Raw genomic sequence first — 15,645 nt, forward strand, 5'->3', positions numbered from 1 at the left:
ATATTGAGTATAGTTCTCTGTGCTCTACGGCAGGTCCTTTTTGTTTATCTATTTTATTTTATTTTTGTCTTTTTTAGGGCTACAGCTGAGGCATATGGAGGTTCCCGGACTAGGGGTCTGATCGGAGCTGAAACCGCCGGCCTACGCCACAGGCACAGCAACACGGGATCCAAGACGAGTCAGTGACCTACACCACAGCTCACAGCAACACCGGATCATTAACCCACTGAGGGAGGCCAGGGATCAAACCCTCAACCTCAGGGTTGCTAGTCGGGTTCGTTAACCACTGAGCCACAATGGGAACTCCAGTTATCTATTTTATATAGCGTAGTATATATATTTTAATTCCAAACTGTGGTGTAGGTCGCAGACACGGCTCAGATCCCACGTTGCTGTGGCTAATTTATCCCTCCCCCCCTCCCCCTTTGGTAACCATAAGTTGGTTTTTTACGTCTGTGAGTTTATTTCTGTTTTGTAAAATAAATTCATTGGTATCTTTCTTTTTCTTTTTCTTTTTTTTTTTTTTTTTTTTTTTGTTGCCTTTTTAGGGCCACACCTATGGCATATGGAAGTTCCCAGGCTAGGGGCTGAATTGGAGCTGCAGCCACCAGCCTACACCACAGCCACAGCAACACCAGATTCAAGCCACATCTATGACCAAAACCACAACTCATGGCAACACCAAATCCTTAACTCGCTGAGCAAGGCCAGGGATCAAACCCAGCATTGTTGCAGCTGTAGCACAGGTCGCAACTGCATCTCCAATCTGATATCTGGTCCAGGTCCTAACCCTAATCCTAACCCTAACCCTAACCCTAACCCTTCATGGATACTAGTCAGGTTTGTTAACTGCTGAGCCACTACAGGAACTCCCTCATTTTTTTTTTAATGGTAGGCTTTTTTTTTTTCCTTCTTCTTGTTTTTTCAGCTGCACCTGTAGTGCATGGAAGTTCCTGGACCAGATAGCAGATTGGAGATGCAGTTGCGACCTGTGCTACAGCTGCAACAATGCTGGATCCATAATCCACTGTGCTGGGCTAGGGATTGAACCTGCATCCTAGCGCTCCAGAGACACCACCAATCCCATTGCACCATAGTAGGAACTCCCTTTATTTTTTAGATTCTACATACAAGTGGGATCAAACTTGAGCCATAGCCGTGACAGTACTGGATCCTTAACCCACTTAGCCACCAGGGGACTTCTATATTTAATTTTTTATGGACACGCCAGACAGTATTCCACACTGGCTGTACCACTTTAAGTTCCCACCAACTTGTGAGGGCTCCAACTCTGCCACATCCTCAACCACACTTGTTATATTTTTGGCCACCCTGTGACATATGGAGTTCCTGGACCCGGGATCAGACTGGAGCCACAGTAGCAACCTAAGCCACAGCTGCAGCAACAATGGATCTTTAACTCACTGTGCCCAGCCAGCACTCACAAGATGAAGCCAATCCTGTTGCACCACAGTGGGAACTCCTTGTTGTTTGTCTTTTGAGTGTAGCTATTACAGTGAATGTGAAGTGGGTGGTTTTGATTTGCATTGTCCTGATGACTAAGGATGTTGTGTTTCACTTCTTTGCATGCATGGCTGATTCACACACACTCAGCAACCACGTATCCACACGTTGTCACTCGGGTAGGTTCCTGGGACATTGAAGTGACTCAGATAGGCACAGCCTGCCCCACATTGCTTTGAGTCCAGAGGGCCAGAGGGGTACAAACTTGTGAACGAAGCGGGTATATGCTAAGAACAGGATCCTGGGACATCACCCATAAAGTGACCCACAGGCCACCATCCAGATAGGCCCAAAGGGAGGGAAAGTTGCTGTCAAGTCTTCCATCTAGATCTTCAATAAAATCAGAATCCAGATGCAAGTGTTGTTAGTGTGTGGGGAGCTAGTCACAGAACATAACTATTCTTATTTATTTATTTACTTATTTATTTTTGGCCACACCAGAGGCCAGAGCTGTAACCAGAGCCACAGCTGTGACAGCGCCGGATCCTCCACTAGGGGAGCCACCAGGGAGCTCCAGAACATGACTATTCTTGGTCTTGAAGTTGACCCAGAAATGGGGGAGGTTCAGAGAGAGGGCGGAGTCTCCTGTACGGATGATTACAAGGCCCAGGACCTGGTGTGAAACGAGGCTGTAAATGGATCGCAGCCAGATTCCGCCCCCGCCCCGCAACCCCCCGCCCATCATCCCCCCTTTAAAGAAGCGACAATATTACAAAAAACGCCGGGACACAGTGGAAGGGGACTGTCAGGGGCTAAGGAGGCTGAGTTGATGTGTAATGGGTGCCGAGCTTCGGTTTGGGAAGATGAGAATGTTCGTGGGTGGATGGTGGCGATGGCCGCACAACAATCTTATGTATTCAACGCCACGCTGTGTACTTAAAAACGGTTAAAATGGCAACTTTATGATGTGTATACTTTGCCACAATGGTAAAAGGTCGTGCTCACTCTCGACTCTGACGCAACGAAAACGCAGCAAACGGTGCCGCGCACGCTGAGCTGCAATCGGCCTGGTCCCGCGGTGGTCCCATCCCGCCGGAGAGACAGCGACCCAGCGCCCGGCTCTGGCCTCGCCTCCTCAGCCTCCTCCCGCCGCGCACGGCCGCGCCCCGCCCAGGAATTCACTCCTGGGTCCTCAGCTGCTTGGCCAGTGTCAGGAGCACATCCCGGCCCTCGGACTCTCTGGCCGAGCTGCCGGGACAGAGCCCCCGGGCCCCTGGACCACCCGACCCACCTGGACCGGCCGGGCCCACCCACATGGACGCGCGGGGACACGAAGCCCCCAGTGGGCGCGCGCTGCGCGACGCGGTGAGTGAGGATCCTGCTCCTTCCTCCGGTTCCCTCCCTGCGGGACCCCCACCCGATCCCCGCCCAATCCCCGACTGCACTGTGTATTCCCCACTCCACACTCCGCCCCCCGCCCCCGCCTTCCCAGGGGAGAAGCGACGCCAGCGCTCTGCTAGCAGCTGGACCACCCGGGACGCGGAGAAACCTGCCCTGCGCCGCGGGCCAGCAGTCCGCTTCTCATTTGCCTGAGGAGCTCTGGCGCCAGAGATGAGACAACCAGAGATCAGGAAGCAGCATTTCACGACTCATCAGTTTGTCTTGTTAAAAAGAATTGGTTAGATGTACATACTTGAATACTCATTTTCAAAACAAAACTAAACCACCCCCCGCCCCGACCACCACCCAAGTGAGGAAGAGCTGGAGGAAGAGCTCCAGACAGAGCGCCATGCCATCTTCACCCGTGAAAGTGGATTTGAGGTGGAGGTCCCACCTCTGCTCGGCCCTGCCCTGGAGGTAGTACACAGGTGCGAGGAAGGAGTTAGAAGGTAAATGGTATGAGATTTGAAATCGTAAACCACAAGGCGGTATCCGATATGGCCTCTGCCTGTAACAATAGCTGGTCTTTCGGCATGGCCTGAGAAGCAATTTCTGCAATACCAACCACAGCTAATAAATACGCACAAGTTTAAGGGAGGTGGGAGCTGATTGTTTCAGCTCTTCTGAAGAATTATTTGAGGAACCCAAGGTTAAGAAGACTTTATCTTAGGTTGTCTTCTAGACATATTTTTCTAGATTTTTCTTTGCTTTCTTTCTTTTTCTTTTCCTTTTTTTCTTTTTCTTTTTTCTTTTTTTTTTTTTTTTTTGTCTTTTTACCATTTCTTGGGCCGCTCTCGCGGCATATGGAGGTTCCCAGGCTAGGGGTCGAATCAGAGCTGTAGCCGCCGGCCTACGCCAGAGCCACAGCAACGCGGGATCCGAGCCGCGTCTGCCACCTACACCACAGCTCACGGCAACGCCGGATCGTTAACCCACTGAGCAAGGGCAGGGATCGAACCCGCAACCTCATGGTTCCTAGTCCCTTTCGTTAACCACTGCGCCACGCCGGGAACTCCTTCTTTTCTTTTTCTTTTCTTCTCATTTTTTTTTTTTTTTTTTTTTTTTTTTTTTGGCGGTGCCTTCCAGTTCCCCAGCCAGGAATCCACAGCATCCACCCAAGCCACAGTAGTGACAGCACCAGTTCCTTAACCCACTGTGACACAAGGAAGCTCCTTAGGTACCCTTTGAATGGGAAAACACCTTGTCAAAAATCATGGCTCTCTTCCATGGTGCTTAGAATGTTTTACATCAAAAGTAAGTATAGGAGTTCCCGTCGTGGCCCAGTGGTTGACGAATCCGACTAGGAACCATGAGGTTGTGGGTTCGATCCCTGCCCTTGCTCAGTGGGTCAAGGTTCTGGCGTTGCCATGAGCTGTGGTGTAGGTCGCAGACGCGGCTCGGATCCCGCGTTGCTGTGGCTCTGGCGTAGGCTGGCAGCTACAGCTCCGATTCCACCCCTAGCCCGGGAACCTCCATATGCCGCAGGAGTGGCCCAAGAAATGGCAAAAAGACCAAAAAAAAAAAAAAAAGTAAATATATATATTTAGTTGTCTTATTGTTCATTTTTTTCAGGCAGAAAATCTATTTCAGGAACTTCAAGAACATTTTCAAGCTCTGACTGCAACATTAAACCTCAGAAATATCCTTTTCTATTTCATAGCAAATACTGTAATGCTTTTGGACTATTGAACTAGTGTGGAATATCTTGTGTTGTCTACCATTAGTGGATAATTGTTGACCTAGGACTTTCTGGAGGTTGCATTTGTGCCTTTATATGGCATCCTGATGTATTAATTTCCATGCACAGGTAATTACTTCCTGCTTGACCAGCAATACAAGGCATTTTGTATGGCAAGGGTAAAACACCAGGACACATAAGCAATACATACTACCCAGTGGGGCTTTTCCAGCAAGCTCTAAATAAATCTGGAGAGTGCTCGATAACATTTATTCTCTGCCAGTCAGAACCCTGCAAATGTATGGGGGAAGGTCTCCATCATAGACAGGGTCTGAAACAAGGCTTCTCGCCTTGTTTTGTTTTTTAACTTCAGCAGCTCACTGTTTGATAAGACATGAAACAGTTAGTATAGAATGTTTGTTTCTGGTTAAAGAAAATCCAGATAAAGGGATGCTTGCCCTGAGACTTGCAGAGTGAACTCACTTCACACAATTAAATTTCTTTGCTAAAATGTGTCCAAAGTGTTGTGGAGGGAAAAATTTACCCATAACTTTTGGTCCTGTAGTTGGGTCCCCATGGGAGAAAGAAGATTAATTTTTCCTAATTTAATTTTTTATAACTCAATGAAATTATTAAATTTATACTTGTACAATGATCATCACAACCCAGTTTTATTGGATTTCCATACCACAACCCCAGTGCATCCCCCACCCCCTGAACTGTCTCCTTTGGAGACCATAAGTTTTTCAAAGTCTGTGAGTCGGTATCTGTTCTGCAAAGAAGTTCAGTCTGTCCTTCTTTCAGATTCCACATGGCAGTGAAAGCATTGGATGTTGGTGTCTCATTGTCTGACTGACTTCACTTCGCATGATAATTTCTAGGCCTATCCATGTTGCTAAAAATGCCAGGATTTCGTTCCTTTTAATGTCTGAGTAATCTTCCATTGTGTATATGTACCACATCTTCTGGATCCACTCCTCTGTCGATGGACATTTAGGTGGTTTCCAGGGCTTGGCTATTGAAAAGAGTGCTGCAATGAACATTGGAGTACATGTGTTTTTGCGAGTCGTGGTTTTCTCTGGATCGATGCCCTGGAGTGGGATTGCTGGATCCAATGGTAGTTCTGTGTTTAGTTTTCTGAGGACTCTCCATCCTGTTTTCCACAGTGGTTATACCAATTTACAATCCCACCAACAGTGTAATGGGGTTGCTTTTTCTCCACACCCTCTCCAGCACGTATGGTTTGTAGACTTTTGGATGATGGCCATTCTGGCTGGTGTCAGGTGGTATACCTCATCGTGATTGTGATGTGCATTTCTCTAATAATGAGTGATGTTGAACATCTTTTCATGTGTTTTCTGGCCATCTGTTTGTCTTCTCTGGAGAACTGTCTGTTTAGATCTTCTGCCCATTTTTTTGATGGGGTTGTTTGTTTTTTCGGTATGGAGCTGCAGAAGGTGTTTATCAGTTTTGGAGATGAATCCCTTGTCAGTTGATTCATTTGCCAAGATTTTTTTCCCATTCTGTGGGTTGTCTTTTCCTTTTGTTTAGGGTTTCCTTTGCTGTACAGAAACATTTAGGTTTGATCGGGTCCCATTTGTTTATTTTTGTTTTTACTGTCATTACTCTAGGAGGTGGATCTGAGAAGATGTTGCTGTTCTTTAAGTCAGAGAGGGTTTGGCCTATGTGTTCCTCTAAGAGTTTGATAGTGTCTGGTCTTATATCTAGGTCTTTAATCCATTTGGGGTTTATTTTTGTGTATGGTGTTAGGGAGTGTTCTACTTTCATTCTTTTCCATGTGGCTGTCCAATTTTCCCAGCACCACCTATTGAACAGGCTGTCTTTTCTCCAGAGTATGTTCTTGCCTCCTTTGTCGTAGATGAGTTGGCTGTAGGTGCATGGGTGTAATTCTGGGCTTTCTATCCTGTTCCACTGATCTTTATTTCTGTCTTTGTGCCAGTACCATATGGGTTTGATGACTGTTGTTGTGTGGTATAGTCTGAAGTGAGGGAGCCTGATTCCTCCAGCTCCATTTTTCTTTTTCAGGATGTCTTTGGCTATTCTGGGTCTTCTGTGCTTCCAAGCAACCTTTCAAATATTTTGTTTGAGTTCTGTGAAAAATGTCCTTGGTAATTTGATAGGGATTGCCTTGAATCTGTAGATTGCCTTGGCTGGTATAGTCATTTTGATAATGTTGACTCTTCCAATCCAAGAGCATGCCCATGGTATGTATGTCTTTCCATCTATGTGTGTCATCTTTGATTTCTTTCATCAGTGTCTTATAGTTTTCAGAGTAGAGGTCTTTTGCCTCTTTAGGCAGGTTTACTTCTAGGTATTTTATTCTTTTGGATGCGATGGCAAACGGGATTGCTTCCCTAATTTCTGTTTCTGATTGTTCATTGTTAGTATATAGAAATGCCATCAATTTCTGTGTGTTAATTGTGTATCCTTGACTTTGCCAAATTCATGAATGAGTTCTTTTTTCTTTTCTTTTCTTTTTCTTTTTCATTTTTTTTTTCATGGATGAGTCCTAACAGTTTTCTGGTAGAGTCTTTAGGATCCTCTAGGTATAGTATCATGTCATCTGCAAAGAGTGACAGTTTTACTTCTTCCTTCACAATTTGGATTCCTTTCATCCCTTTTACTTCTCTCTGATTGCCATGGCTAGGACTTCCAAAACTATGTTGAAAAGTAGTGGTGAGAGCAGACATCCTCGTCTTGTTCCTGATCTCGGTGGGAATTCTTTCAGCTTTTCACCATTGAGAATGATGTTTGCTGTGGGTTTGTCCTATATGGCTTTTATTATGTTGAGGTAGGTTCCCTCTTATGCCCACTTTCTGAAGGGTTTTAATCAGAAATGGGTGTTAGATTTTGTCAAAGGCTTTTCCTGTATCTATTGAGAGGATCATGTGGTTTTTATTCTTCAGTTTGTTAATGTGGTGTATCACACTGATGGATTTGCTAGATATTGAAGAACCCTTGCATCCCTGGGATAAATCCCCCTTGATCATGATGTACAATCCTTTTAATGTATTGTTGGATGCTGTCTGCCAGAGTTTTGTTGAGGATTTTTGCATCTATGTTCATCAGTGAAATTGGCCTGTAGTTTTCTTTTTTTGTGGTATCTTTGTCTGGTTTTGGTATCAGGATGATGGTGGCCTCATAGAATGAGTTTGGAAGTATCCCTTCCTCTGCAATTTTTTGGAGTAGTTTCAGAAGGAGAGTTGTTAGCTCTTCTCTAAATGTTTGATAGAATTCGCCTGTGAAGCCATCTGGTCCTGGACTTTTGTTTGTTGGCAGTTTTTTAATCCCAGTTTCAATTTCAGTTCCTGTGATTGGTCCATGCATCCTTTCTCTTTCATCTTGGTTTAGTCTTGGAAGATTGTGCTTTTCTAAGAATTTGTCCATTTCTTCTAGGTTTTCCTTTTTATTGGCACATGGTTGCATATAGTAGTCTCTTATGATCCTTTGTGTTTCTGTGATGTCCATTGTTGCATCTCCTTTCTCACTTCTAATTTTATTGATTTGACTCCTCTCTCTTTTTTCTTGATAAGTCAGTCTGACTAAGGGTTTATCAATGTTGTTGATCTTTTCAAAGAACCAGCTTTTCATTTCATTGATCTTTTCTATGGTTTTCTTCATTTCAATTTCATTGATTTCTGCTCTGATCTTTATGATTTCTTTCCTTCTGCTGACTTTAGGTCTTGTGTGGTCTTCTCTCTTGAGCTGCTTTAGATGTAAAGTTAGCTTGTTCATTTGAGCTTTTTCTTGTTTCCTGAGGTGGGCTTGTATTGCCATCAACTTTCCTCTCAGAACGATTTTGCTGCATCCCATAGGTTTTGGAGTGTTGTATCTTTGTTGCCATTTGCTTCTAGGTATTTTCTAATTTCCTCTTTGATTTCTTCAGTGATCCATTGGTTGTTTAGTAGCATGTTGGTGAGTCTCCACGTGTTTGTGTTTTATGCAGTTTTTCCCTTGTTGTTGATTTCCAGTCGTATAGCGATGTGGTCAGGAAAAGATTCTTGATATGATTTCAATTTTCTTAAAGTTACTGAGGTTTGATTTGTAGCCCAGGATGTGATCAATGTTAGGGAATGTTCCATGTGCACTTGAGAAGAATGTGTATTCTGTTGCTTTTGGATGGAATGTCCTGCAAGTATCTATGAAGCCCATCTGGTCTAAGGCTTTATTCAGGGCCTGTGTTTCCTTTTTGATTTTCTGTCTGGATGATCTGTCCATTGCTGTAAGTGGGGTGTTAAAGTCCCCCACTGTGATTGTGTTATTGTCAATTTGTCCTTTTAAGGTTGTTAGCAGTTGCCATATATACTGTGGTGAACCTATGTTGGGTGCGTAGATATTTAAAATTGTTACATCCTCTTCTTGGATTGATCCTTTGATCATTAGGTAGTGACCTTCCTTGTCCCTTAAAATATTCTTCATTTCAAAGTCCATTGTGATTGTCTGATATGAGTATTGCTACTCCAGCTTTCTTTTGAATCCTGTTTGCGTGGAATATTTTCTTCCATCCTCTCCCTTTCAATTTGTATGTGTCCCTAGAAGTGAAGTGGGTCTCTTGAAGACAGCATATATATATGGGTCTTGTTTTTGTATGCATTCAGCCAGTCTGTGTCTTTTGGTTGGGGTGTTTAGTCCATTAACATTGAAGGTAATTATTGATATGTATGTTCTTATTGCCACTTTATTAATTGCTTTGGATTTGTTTTTGTTGCTCTTTTTTCTTCCCTTCTTCTCCTGTTCTCTCCTCTTGTGGTTTGATGACTCTCTTTAGTGTTGTATCCGAGTTGATTTTTCTTATTTGTTTGTGTATCCGTTGTAGATTTTTGGTTTGTAGTTCCTCTGAAGTTTTGATATAAGAGTGTGTGTGTTTATATATATATATATGAGATCGTTTTAAGCTGTTAGTCTCTTAATTGCAAGTTCATCTCCAGTGTCCTGCATTTGTATCCTCCTCTTCTCATGATTTCTGATTTTGGAGGCATACTTGTGCATGAATGATTTCTTATCTTTACTGCGCACTTCTGCTGGTGAGCCTTGTTATTTGTGGTATTTTTGTGTCTGGCTGTGGCCTTTCCTTTTCTGCCTAAAGAAGTTCCTTTAGTATTTGTTGTAAAGCTGGTTTAGTGTTGCTGCGTTCTCTTAGCTTTTGCTTTTCTGTGAAGCTTTTGATTTCTCCTTCAAATTTGAAGGAGAGCCTTGCTGGGTAGAGTAATCTTGGTTGGAGGTTTTTTCCCTTTCATCGTGTGAAGTATATCATGCCACTCCCTTCTGCCCTGCAGAGCTTCTGCTGAAAACTCTCCCGATAACCTTATCGGGGTACCCTTATGTGTTATTTCTTTCCCCTAGCTGCTTTCAGGATTTTCTCTTTGTCTTTAATTTTGGTCAGTGTGATTAATATGCGTCTTGGGGTGTTCCTCCTTGGGTTTATTTTATATGGTACTGGTTGTGCTTCCTGGATTTGAGTGGGTGGTTCCTTTCCTATGTTAGGGAAGTATTCAGCTATTCTCTCTTGGAGTATTTTTTCTGTCGCCTTCTCTCTCTCTTCTCCTTCCGGCCCCCCTATAACATGAATGTTGGTGCATTTATTGTTGTCCCAGAGTTCTCTGAGGCTCCCTTCATTTGTTTTCACTCTCTTTTCTCTTTTCTGTTCTGCATCCATAATTTCCACTAGTCTGTCCTCCACCTTGCTTATTTGTTCTTCTGCCTTCTGTATTCTGCTGTTAGCTGCTTCTAGTGAGTTTTTTATTTCAGTTATTGTATTTTGCATCTCTTGTTGTTTAAGTCCTTTTATCTTGTATCTCTTTGGTCAGTGTTTCCTGTAAGTTATCCATCTTTGCCTCCAGTGTATTTCCAATGTCTTGCACCATATTTAGCATCAACAGTCTAAAGTCTCTTTCCTGGAGGCTGAGAATCTCCTGATCACTTAGCTGATTTTCTGGGGTTTTTTTTCTTTCTGCCTCGTCTGAGTTATAGTTCTCTGTCTTTTCATTTTTATAGCTTTTTGGTGTGGTGACCTGTTTACAGATAATAGAGTTGTAGTCTCTCTTAACCTCTCAAGGAGTGTGTCCCCCTTGTGGCTGAGGTCGGTATGAGGGCTTGCTGTAGGCTTCCTGATGGGAGGGACTGATGCCTGCCCACTGGTAGGTGGAGCTGCTTCCTATCCCTCTGGTGTGTGGGGCTTAGTCTCTGGATGGGATTAGAGGCGGGCTGTGTGCGTATCGGGGGAGGGGTTTGTCTTTAGGCAGCCTGTTTACTGAGGGGTGGGGCTGTGATCCCACCTGGATTGTTGTTTGGCCTGGGGCTTCTCAGCGCTGATGGGTGGGTCCAGATTTTCCGAAAATGGCCACCTCCAGAGAAAGGCATACTGCTGAATATTCCCAAGAGCTTTGTTTCCAATGTCCTTCCCCACAACAAGTCACATTCACCCCTGTTTCCCCAGGGGGTCCTCCAAGAACTGCAGTCAGGTTTGACCCAGATTTCTATGGAGACTTTGCTTTGCCCTGGGACCCAGTGCACATGAAATTCTGTGTGCACCTTTTAAGAGTGGAGTCTCTGTTTCCCCCAGTTCCGTGGAGCTCCTGCGCACAAGCCCCACTGGCCTTCAATGCCAGATGCTCCAGGGGCTCTTTCTCCCAGTGCCAGATCCCTACACGTGGGAATTGGATATATGGCTCAGAACTCTCACTCCTGTAGATGAGTCTCTGTGAACCAATTACTTTCTAGTCTGTGGGGCTTCCCACCCGGGAGGTATGGAGTTGCTTATAGTGCATAATCATGCCTCCTAACTCTTGATGTGGCCTTGTCTTTGTCTTCTGGAGTAGGGTATCTCTTTGAAGGTTTCTGGTCCATTTGGTTGAAGATTTTTCAGTATTTAGTTGTAAATTTAGTTGTTTTTAGGAGAGAAGTTGAGCTGCAGTCCTTCTATTCTGCCGTCTTAATCCCACCCCAGAAGATTCTTAAACTTGATAAAATTAAACAGTAGGAAAGTTTGTTTGAAACAGAGTTAATTTCCATTATATTTTGATACTGATTAGAGTTTGGTTGAAACATAGTTAAACATACCAGGTGACCTCTTATCCCTGAATACATATCCACACAAACAGAACCAAGTTTTCAGTACTGGGCCATGCAAAGATTAATAACACACTACAAAACTGCAAGGACGTCATTAACTTGCACTGACCTTAAGGTATTAGTACTGTCATCTTTGACCTCCTTGTTTTAAATGCACTACGGGGCATTTCCTTCTGACCCCACATCTGACCCAGCAGTGCAGTTTGATGCAGCCTTTGAGGGAGGCTCTGAAGGACTGGGTTCTGTTCTCCTTAACATTGTACTGGAGGAAATGGGAGGTCGTATAGAGGATTTGCAGAAGAATGTCAATGACTTAATGGTGCAAGCTGGGATTGAAGGTTCTGTTAAAGAACAAATGGTAAGACCTTATTAGGACACCAATATGTTTACCTTTTACGTATCTTCTGTTTGCTTTCAACTTGAAAAATCTGATCCCATATTTGTTCACTAAGAGAACTACTGAGTCTGCAAAACCTTCAGGAATAAAAAACATCCACGAATACTCTTTATCATTGTTCCCTTAAAAGTGCAAACTTAAAATAAAAACTATTATTAAAAAGTTGGGAATTCCTGTTGTGGCGCAGTGGTGAACGAATCCGACTAGGAACCATGAGGTTGCGGGTTAGGTCCCTGCCCTTGCTCAGTGGGTTAACGATCTGGCGTTGCCGTGAGCTGTGGTGTAGGTTGCAGATGCGGCTCGGATCCCGCGTTGCTGTGGCTCTGGCGTAGGCCGGTAACTACAGCTCCGATTCAACCCCTGGCCTGGGAATCTCCATATGCCGCGGGAGCGGCCCAAGAAATAGCAACAACAACAACAAAGACAAAAAGACCAAAAAAAAAAAAGTTGAATTTTATTAAAGTATTTTTCACCTTCGTCCTTCAGATTAGTCTTCAATCAAGACATAAGTCACAATGAATGAGAGATTGGGAATTAACTAGTGGCTTCTGTTTGAGGCTATATGTTCATATAACCATTTAGAAAAGACACGTACCTTAGGCTCTCACCCCATTTCATGACTGGTTCCTAAGGATCTTACCCTGCCCCTCGAAATGCAAACATTTCTTTTCCAGTGGAATTTTGCCCTTCATCTTTTTTTACTATTAAATTTTTACTTTTATTTTTTATTGTAGCCTGTGTACAATATTATGTAAGTTATAGGTGTACAATATAGTGATTCCGAATTTTTTTTCTTTGGTTTTTAGGGCTGCACCCATGGCATATGAAGTTCCCAGGCTAAGGGTTGAATCAGAACTCAGCTGCTGGCCTATGCCACAGCCACAGCAACATAGGATCCAAGCCCCATCTGTGACCTACACCACAGCTCACGGCAATCCTTAACCCACTGAGGGATTGAACCCACATCATCATGGATTCTAGTCGGATTCATTTCTGCTGAGCCATGATGGGAATGCCATGATTCATAGTTTTTAAAGTTTATACTGCATTTACAGTTATGTAAAATATTTTCTATATTCTCCATGTTGTACAAGGTATTCCTTTTTTTTTTTCTTTCTTTCTTTCTTTCTTTTTATGGCCATGCCTGAAGCATATGGAAGTTCCTGGGCTAGGAGTTGACCACATCTGAGCTGCATCTGCAGCCTATGCCACAGCTTGCACCAACACTGGATCCTTAACCTACTGAGTGAGACCAGGGATCAAACAGCACCCTCATGGACACTATGTTGGGTTCTTGACCCACTGAGCCACAAGAACTACAAAGTATTCTTGTAGCTTATTGTATATGTAGTAATTTGTACCTCTTACTCCTCTATCCCTATGTTGTCCCAACCCCCTTCCCTCTCCTCCCTCTCCAGTGATAACCACTAGTTTGTTCTGTGAGCCTGCCTCTTTCTTGTTATACTCACTAGTTGTATTTTTTAGATTCCACATATAAATGATCTCATATGATATTTGTCTTTCTCTGCCTGACTTCACTTAGTATGATTATCTCTAGTTCCATCCATGTTGCTACAAATGGCATTATTTCATTCTTTTTATGGCTACACTGTGTATATGAACGGACTGTGTACCACAGTCTTCTTAATCCGTTCATCTGCCCATGGATATTTAGGCTGTTTCCAGGTCTTGGCAATTGTAAATAATGCTGCTATGAACATTACACAGTGCATATATCTTTTCAAATAAGTGTTTTTGTTTTCTCCTGCACTTCACCTTGAAGAAGCAAATAAATGCTTGGCTTCAGGTCTTGGACTGACTTTGTGTCCATATGACATATTTGGAGACACAAACCTTATTTTATAAAGATACTCAAGCATGTTTCACTGACATAATATCCTGATTCTATGAGCACCTCTCCACACTGTTGATACGAAGTAACATTTTGTCATTAGAAGAGCACATGCTGTTTATTCCCTTCAGTTGTGAATCCAGTCTCCATCTGACCAAAATGAAAATCAGTTAACATTTATGTTTTTCTACATATGAACTTTTCCTATATAAAACTGTTCTAGTAATTACAGAAATTAATGTACTTTTATTGAAAGCTTGGATTCCAGTTTATTTCACATTGATATATAAATCAATCTTCTTTTAATTTTTTTCTTGCAGACTTAAAGACAGACCAGTTACTTGAAAGTGTGAAAAAATGAAAACTGTATTTTTTGGGAAATAATCTACATGTGTTCTGATTTTTAGTCTTTAATTTAAAAATTCATTTTAGTAAAATAAATGTTTTTTAGAAAACAAAGGCAATGCAATAAGAATGTAATTCAGAGGGTGGTTAGCCACTTAACAAAGAAAGTTGTAAAATGGCAAAACATTTTTCAGTGCATACCTAATGTTTGTAAATTATGGAAGAAAAGTATGAACTCCATTAGGTCAATTTTTTTTTTCCTGAATTAAGTTCATATAGCTCTTTCTTAAAAGTATCATAAGCAGTTCGGTGATAGAAGTTGCTCTTCATTCCTATTAAATAATTCCAGTCAGAATTTGGGGGACGGCTGGTTGTAATCTGCCCAGTTCAAGCAGGTTCTGGCAGTATGTTCTCCAAACTAAAGGAAAACCAAAGAAACAGGTGATGCAGGATCTCTGTGACTGCCTCCTGGGTCGCCCTCACCCACTGCACTCCCTAGAGGTAGTTACCAAGGAGATGCACAAGAAACACACCTAAGTTTATTTGGTCAGAGATGCCTTCGAATACTTGTCTAGTTCACCTATCTCTGAGCCAAAGTAAAAGCAGAGCTGTGCTCACCTGAGAAGGGGTCAGTTGTAGGCGCTCATGGTAAAAATTAATATTATTCCTACATGTAAATCCAACTTTATACAAAAGTCAAAATCACTCATAATTCTACAATTTAGAATTAACCACTGTCAATACTCTTCTATGCAGGCAATTTTATATAACTGATCATACTGTTTATAACCCAATACCCTGTTCTCATATCATAAACATTTTTCTGGGTGCCTTGGGCTCCATATCTCTCATGGGCTCAGGTGCAGGTAGAATAGGGTGTTTACCCTCCAGACCTGAGGATGCCTGCAGAACAGCCTACTGCAAACACTGCTGATTGTTTTACTGTTTCAGATCTTTGTTCTAATGTCTTAAAATTATGTAAATGGCACCATACCAAAGTATCCTTCTCGACCATTTTTCCATTCAGTAGTTTGAGATTTGCCTGTATTGGTATGTATAGGTCTAGTTCTGTGTAACTAACTTGCAGTTTAAGTCCTTTGACGATTTTCCATTTGACTGTTTCAAAATAAGTCTTCAATAAATACCCTTGCATGTCTCCTGTGTGTGTGTCAGTCTCTACCTCCTAGGCTGCTTGCCTCTGTTTTGGCTGCCTTGTCCAATCCCTGGACTTTGCAGAAAAGCCATCCTGGGAGGTTGGGGAGCAGAAGTCAGTCACTTGATGCCCAGAGAGCTATGGGTATCAACATACTTTTCTAGTTAATTTCAACTTGATTAAAGCAACATGCACAGCAATGAGGAAAAAGTTCAGCGGCCCTA

At 42.9% G+C, this 15,645-nt stretch overlaps 1 protein-coding gene across 2 annotated transcripts; it reads left to right on the forward strand.

Moving 5' to 3' along the window:
* Positions 1 to 2,524: 2,524 nt before the first annotated feature.
* HSBP1L1 (heat shock factor binding protein 1 like 1) lies at positions 2,525 to 15,424 on the forward strand. Of its 2 annotated transcripts, none has more exons than XR_014804785.1 (4): positions 2,525 to 3,353; positions 4,477 to 4,543; positions 11,938 to 12,032; positions 14,244 to 15,424. XR_014804785.1 is itself a non-coding variant. In NM_001136184.1 (4 exons), the coding sequence occupies exons 1-4, from the start codon at positions 2,779 to 2,781 to the stop codon at positions 14,247 to 14,249; spliced, it is 219 nt and encodes a 72-aa protein (NP_001129656.1). In that variant the 5' UTR covers positions 2,574 to 2,778; the 3' UTR covers positions 14,250 to 14,468. The 2 variants fall into 2 exon arrangements, 1 of the variants encoding a protein (NP_001129656.1); NM_001136184.1 differs by having other exon boundaries at positions 2,574 to 2,829; positions 14,244 to 14,468.
* Positions 15,425 to 15,645: the final 221 nt, after the last annotated feature.

This window comes from Sus scrofa, chromosome 6, assembly GCF_054392235.1.
Source record: "Sus scrofa isolate SSC_HxYL_T2T_F1_AM1 chromosome 6, Sscrofa_HxYL_maternal_Yorkshire_Landrace_v2.0, whole genome shotgun sequence".
In the NCBI taxonomy this organism is placed as follows: Eukaryota; Metazoa; Chordata; class Mammalia; order Artiodactyla; family Suidae; genus Sus; species Sus scrofa.